Below are 6,958 nucleotides of genomic sequence, written 5' to 3' on the forward strand. Positions count from 1 at the left end.
TTCTGGTCCCCTTCCCCCCCCCGGCAGCCAGTGTGGCCATATATGCTAACAGACCTTTTTCAAAAATTTTTTTTTTTTTTTTTTTTCTTCACAGAGGCAAAGACACAGCACCGCCGCCGCCACGAGGCATCCCGCCCAGCCTCTTCTGGCTCTGTGCCCTCAGGGTCCAATGTCCCGGAGCCCTCCGGGTCAACTCCTCCAGATCCTAGTAGGTTCCCACAAGAATGTTATTTGGATTTTGTTTCTGGTCCCCTTCCCCCCCCCGGCAGCCAGTGTTGCCATATATGCTAACAGAACTTTTAAAAAAATTTTTTTTTTTTTTTTTCTTCACAGAGTCAAAGACACAGCACCACCGCCGCCACGAGGCATCCCGCCCAGCCTCTCCTGGATCTGTGCCCTCCGGGTCAACTCCTCCAGATCCTAGTAGGTTCCCACAATTATGTGATTTGGATTAAGTTGCAGGTCCCCTCTTAACACCCCCCCCCTCCCCCGGCAGCCACTGTTGCCATATATGCTGACAGACCTTGTTTTTTTTTTTTCCTTCACAGAGGCAAAGAGACAGCGCCGCCGCCGACAGCACGAGGCATTCAACAGCGACTCAGATCCAGAAGTGCCCTCCGTGCCTCAACATTCTAGTAGGTTCCCACAATTAAGTTATTTGGATTTTGTTGCAGGCCCACTCTTTCACCCCCAACCCAAACAACCACCCTCCCCCCCCCCCCCCTTTGCTTATTTTTTTTATTTTTTTTCATTCACAGAAGCAAAGACACATCGGGAGACTACAGTGTTATTAATGTTATGTTTTTTGACCCACAGCTCTCGTCACTGTCAACAAAGAGGATATTGAAGCCGGCATAGACAAGTTACTCCACACTATGGCACATATTCAGGAGCAGCACAATGTGGCAATGGAGGAGCTGCAGAAGCTGCGGGACATGTGCCAGCAGTTGTAGGCGGGCCAATAATCCATTTTTTGTTGTTCCAATTAAAAGATTTAGTTAAACTTTCATTCGATTTTTTTTTTTTAGTTAACTGTACATGAATTTGTTACGTTAATTTGTTCCCTCATACAGTGCTGTGATTGAGACACACCAATCAAAAAGTAGTGATAGAATGTATAATAAAAGCTTTTATTTCAAACATTATTTTAACAAGACAAAAAAAAAAAAGGGATGTAAAAGTAGTTAGGAAATCACAAATTATGATACGACGATTGTTCCGGCTGAAAATTTTGGTGCCTGATGGGCGAAGCCATATGTAAAGGTATTGGTGTGTAGGAGTTATTAGGGGGTGGCTGGCCGAAGTGGGAAACGTGAGGATTGTGTCGCATCGATGTCTGACCCTGTGACCAACCATTGAAATTTGATGGCTCTGTCCGCTGTATTGGCCGGGAAGAGACCAAACAAGTGTTCTTGTCCAAATCGCCATCAGTACCCTTGTTTACTGCTTCCAGAATCAGACGCTCTGCTAGTATTCTTTGGTTGTCGTCCATTTTTGCCAGTTTGTCAACCACATAGTGTCCAAACCCCTCTAACGCAGGGCTAACATTTCTTGTCAACACCTTCTTTGCCAGGCTCAATAGTTCATTTGAGGCGTCTGAGGTGGCTTTCCGTTTTCTTTGAACTTGCCTCGATTGACTCCTGGCAGGTGCAGCCTCCACTAGATCTGTTGTTGTGCAGTCCTGTGAACAGTCAAGTGTACTCTCCTGCGCACTGTCATCCTGGGGGGGGGAAAAAAAAAAAAAGTTATGAACCCGGCAACAAAAAGTAGTACCACCATAACCGCATCCAAACTATATATTCGTAGTAGGTAACAAAAAGATTATAATATATTTGATGCTTAGTAATATTCTTTAACCCTCCCTTTTATTGAATACTTTGAACTACACTGTTCTGACTGCTATGGGAACCTGACCAATATTAAATAGTCTAAATAGTCTCAACAAGAGTACATCGGCAGCTTGACGCGATACTATTTTCTATATTGCTTCGATGGTATGGTTTACATATATCTCCATTTCATACATATTACGTTCCCCTTATAATTCTTGACTGCAACAGGGTTACTTATGTGTACATGTTTTTGTAACAACTTTAAACTGATGTGATAATCGGAAGTATAAAACCTAAAATGCAGAGAAAAATTATGTAATTATAGGACACATTGGTGAACTTTCGTCCAAAGAGCTACTTACTTGTTGCCCTTGTGACTCCTGCTCGGCGTGGTTCTCCGAAACTATTGGTTCCACAGGTGCCAACAATCGAAGACACGTTGAAGTCCGTGGCACCTCTTGGTCCCTCAGAAAATTAAGATGCTCAAAATACCACAGTTTTGGCACATAAACTTCTTCAGTGGAAGCTCCGGACCTTGTAGTCTGAAGAACCTTGTTCAGCTCCTTCCTCCAGACCGTGCGGAGCGCCTGGATTTTCTTTTTAATAACTGCTTCGTTAGCTGCCTCATCTGGTGCCTGACGATTGTAAAGCTCAATGAGCTGTAAGTAACCCTCCCTCCTCTTTTCCCTGTTACAATACTCAGGAGATTTTATTTTCCAGAGGCAGGGAAAAGACTGATAAATCTCGATGAAATCCCGGATGAACTCCACACGATTTGACATCTAAAAAGTAATTAAAAAAAAAAATTACATGGTTGACAAAGCGTCCTATTAACAATACTTTTGCCAGTGTGCCAAACGCTTAACAACAGCAGCCACACAAAGCGCTCATGCCTACCATCGCTTCTTCCATCTGCCGCGCCTATAGTCCACCATAACCCAAAACAGTGTACCGCCCGCTTCCCTACAGCAGCCACACAAAGCGCTCATGGTGACCATACATTGTACCATCTGCCACGCTCTAACTCAACAGACACAACCGGTCATAAGCAGTCACAACAGCGTACCATCCGCATCGCTTCAGCGGTGGAACGAAGCGGTCATGCCGAACAAACTGAGTTCCATCTACCACGCTGTAGCCCACCAGTCACGACCAGTCACGACCAGTCACAACAGCGTACCATCCGCATCGCTTCTTCAATCTGCCGCGCCTATAGTCCACCATAACCCAAAACAGTGTACCGCCCGCTTCCCTACAGCAGCCACACAAAGCGCTCATGGTGACCATACATTGTACCATCTGCCACGCTGTAGCGCAACAGACACAACCGGTCATAAGCAGTCACAACAGCGTACCATCCGCATCGCTTCAGCGGTGGAACGAAGCGGTCATGCCGAACAAACTGAGTTCCATCTACCACGCTGTAGCCCACCAGTCACGACCAGTCACAACAGCGTACCATCCGCATCGCTTCTTCAATCTGCCGCGCCTATAGTCCACCATAACCCAAAACAGTGTACCGCCCGCTTCCCTACAGCAGCCACACAAAGCGCTCATGGTGACCATACATTGTACCATCTGCCACGCTGTAGCGCAACAGACACAACCGGTCATAAGCAGTCACAACAGCGTACCATCCGCATCGCTTCAGCGGTGGAACGAAGCGGTCATGCCGAACAAACTGAGTTCCATCTACCACGCTGTAGCCCACCAGTCACGACCAGTCACAACAGCGTACCATCCGCATCGCTTCTTCCATCTGCCGCGCCTATAGTCCACCATAACCCAAAACAGTGTACCGCCCGCTTCCTTACAGCAGCCACACAAAGCGCTCATGGTGACCATACATTGTGCCATCTGCCACGCTCTAGCTCATCACACACAACCGGTCATAAGCAGTCACACCAGCGTACCATCCGCATCGCTTCAGCGGTGGAACGAAGCGGTCATGCCGAACAAACTGAGTTCCATCTACCACGCTGTAGCCCACCAGTCACAACCAAGCACAACAGCGTACCATCTGCCACATTGTAGCCCTCCAGTCACAACAGTGTACCATCCACTTCGCTTCAGTGGTGGAACGAAGCACTCATGCCGTCCATACAGCGTTCCATCCACCACGCCCAAGCGGTTTACATACCTCGAAGCAGCGGTGCAAAGCGTGGTATATTCAGCGAGGTACAAAATTCCGATGTCCAGGTCCACCAAGTGTCCAAGTACGAAGTGAAGAAAGGAAATTTTGAAAGCAGTGAAGTGGCATTGGGAACAATAGCGCTCAGGTGACAAATTTTCCAACCAATTGTGTGCACAGAACCTTTGGCCTATCACCACACTAACTAGTGGCACAACACGCCCCTTGTGAACAACGTCACGCACAGATTATGCAAAATTTGCTCTGAATCGTCGTGTGTGACACGACCGTACGACTGTCCCATACGACTTCTACATCGCAAATACGTCATGAATTTATCGCTTCAGCGTCGTGCATCGTGTAGTGTGACCGCAGTCTACGATGTTTGAAATGATAATTAAGCGACGATGCAACGTCACAAATCGTGCCGTCGTAGCGATCTAAATTGCACTGTGTGACGGTACCCTTAGTTCACGTAACAGCAACCTTTATCCAAAACAAAGATACACATGAGAACAAACAAACAAAAACAATTAACCGCTGATGTATGAATGTGGCTCTTATCCTGCGATCTGTGTTACTCTTATCATTATGAATTCTATGGAAAACTGGAGGTAAAAATAAAAGTACCAGTAAATAAACCTCATTTACTTCACAGGGGATCTGATAGAAAACAGCAAACAACCAACCTACTAACAAATCGATCCTGTTAAAATTGCATTCACATTGCACCTAGATAAGCCTTTCTGCCTCCTGTCTGATCCTCCTGGTCTAGCAATACATTTAATTACAAAAGAGAAAATTTAGCAACTAGAAAAAGAATAAAAGAAACTAAAACAAAATCAGAAAGAATAGAGGCCAGGCTAAAGCTCTGATAACTGAGTTTACATCAAGGCTTTACTAGCCTCCCTGGTTGTAATCGGCCATTTTGAGGAGTCTGCACATGGTGGGACACATGAGACTGAGAGAAAATGCCACTATGTCTGTGTAAATGAATGTGCTCCTTGACAATATTGCTAGGCCCCTCACAATTACTTGTGCAATAACAGTTCCTTGCAATATGTCCAAAGTGACCACATTTAAAACATTTCACAGAGTGATATTTCCTCTCTCTCCTTGTACCTGACAGTTTGCAGTACCTGGCAATATGGCCGGAGCCAGCACAGGCATAACATCTAACACATGCCATGCCTGATTTAGGTGCCTGGACAGAACATACTTCCTTCTGTCTGGAACTTTTAAACTCTTCCATTACTAAGGATGCACTCTTATCAATTATTATTATTATTTATTTACACAGCACCATTGATTCCATGGTGCTGCACATGAGAAAGGGGTTACGTACAAATTACAGATATAACTTACAGTAAGCAAACTAACAATTCCAGACTGATAAAGAGGGCCGAGGACCCTGCCCTTGCGGGCTTACAGTCTACAGGATGGTGGGGATGGAGACAATAGGTTGAGGGTTGTAGGAGCTCCGGTGTTGGTGAGGCGATAGCTTCAGTAGTGGTGAGGAGGCAGCGCGGTCAGTGCAGGCTGTAGGCTTTCCAGAAGAGGTGGGTTTTCAGGTTCTGTCTGAAGGATCCAAATATGGTTGATAGTCGGATGTGTTGGGGCAAAGAATTCCAGAGGATGGGGGATATTCGGGAGAAGTCTTGGAGGCGGTTGGGTGAGGAGTGGGTAAGTGTGGAGGAGAGAAGGAGGTCTTGGGAGGACCGGAGATTACATGACGGAAGATATTGCGCGATTAGTTCAGAAATATATGGAGGAGACAAGTTATGGATGGCTTTGTAGGTCAGTATTAGTAATTTGAACTGGAGACGCTGAAAGAATGGGAGCCAGTGAAGAGATTTGCAGAGTGGGGAAGTGGAGGAGTAGTGAGGAGAGAGATGAATTAGTCGGGCAGCAGAGTTAAGGATGGACTGGAGAGGTGCAAGGGTGTTAGCAGGGAGGCCACAGTAAAGGATGTTGCAGTAGTTAAGGTGGGAGATGATGAGGGCATGTTTTGTTTTGTATTAACACTTTGTATTTATTTATTTATTTATTTATTTTATTATTTAACTTTTCTGTCTGGTGCAATCCCCATTAGGAAATGTGCTCCACGATTGTTAATGCCATCCAGTGCACATCTTGCCACATGTATGCAGTCCTTGAGCAGCCGATCGAGGGTGCATACTGCTGTGCGAGATGTGAGCACGTTGTGCATTTGGAAACCCAGATTCTGACTCTAAATGTGCAGCTGGCAACACTGAGATCCATAGACAATATGGAGAGGAGTCTTCTGCTCACGGAGCAGGCGCTCAATGGGACAGATGAGGGGGGGGATGGTGGGATGGAGCTGCAGGACAGTGAAGTAGCAAGCTGGGTGACAGTTAGGAAGCGGGGTAGAGGGAAGAGTGCCAGGGAGGCTAGTCCTGATCTGGAACACCCCAATAAGTTTGCTAAGTTGGCAGATGAGGGGGGTGCCAGTACAGGGGTAGCACTGCTGCAGCCAGGCATGTCCTCTGAAAGCCGGGGGAGTGACTGCTCCAGTAAGGAGGGAAATAGGAGAGCAGGGCAGGCCAGACAGGTGCTGGTAGTGGGGGACTCAATTATTAGGGGAACAGATAGGGCAATCTGTCACAAAGACAGGGATCGTCGAACGGTGTGCTGCCTACCTGGCGCTCGAGTCCGACACATCGCTGATCGGGTGGACAGATTACTGGGAGGGGCTGGTGAGGACCCAGCGGTCATGGTGCACATAGGCACAAATGACAAAGTTAGAGGTAGGTGGAAGGTCCTTAAAGATGATTTCAGGGAATTAGGCTGCAAGCTGAAAGCAAGGACCTCCAACGTGGTATTTTCCGAAATACTGCCTGTACCACGTGCCACGCCAGAGAGGCAACGGGAGATTAGGGAGGTTAATAAGTGGCTCAAGAATTGGTGTAGGAAGGAGGGGTTTGGGTTCCTGCAGAACTGGGCCGACTTCTCAGTTGGCTACAGGCTCTACGCT

At 46.9% G+C, this 6,958-nt stretch overlaps 1 protein-coding gene across 1 annotated transcript; it reads right to left on the reverse strand.

Annotated features, from left to right (window-relative positions):
- Positions 1 to 1,109: 1,109 nt before the first annotated feature.
- On the reverse strand, positions 1,110 to 3,008 carry LOC138676014 (uncharacterized). Its single transcript, XM_069764806.1, has 2 exons — positions 2,195 to 3,008; positions 1,110 to 1,720 (listed from the first exon to the last, which is right to left on the reverse strand). Exons 1-2 carry the CDS (start codon positions 2,612 to 2,614, stop codon positions 1,193 to 1,195), a joined length of 948 nt encoding a protein of 315 aa, XP_069620907.1. The 5' UTR covers positions 2,615 to 3,008; the 3' UTR covers positions 1,110 to 1,192.
- Between the last annotated feature and the right edge of the window lie 3,950 nt (positions 3,009 to 6,958).

The sequence above is a fragment of the Ranitomeya imitator genome, chromosome 4 (genome assembly GCF_032444005.1).
Source record: "Ranitomeya imitator isolate aRanImi1 chromosome 4, aRanImi1.pri, whole genome shotgun sequence".
Lineage (NCBI taxonomy): Eukaryota > Metazoa > Chordata > Amphibia > Anura > Dendrobatidae > Ranitomeya > Ranitomeya imitator.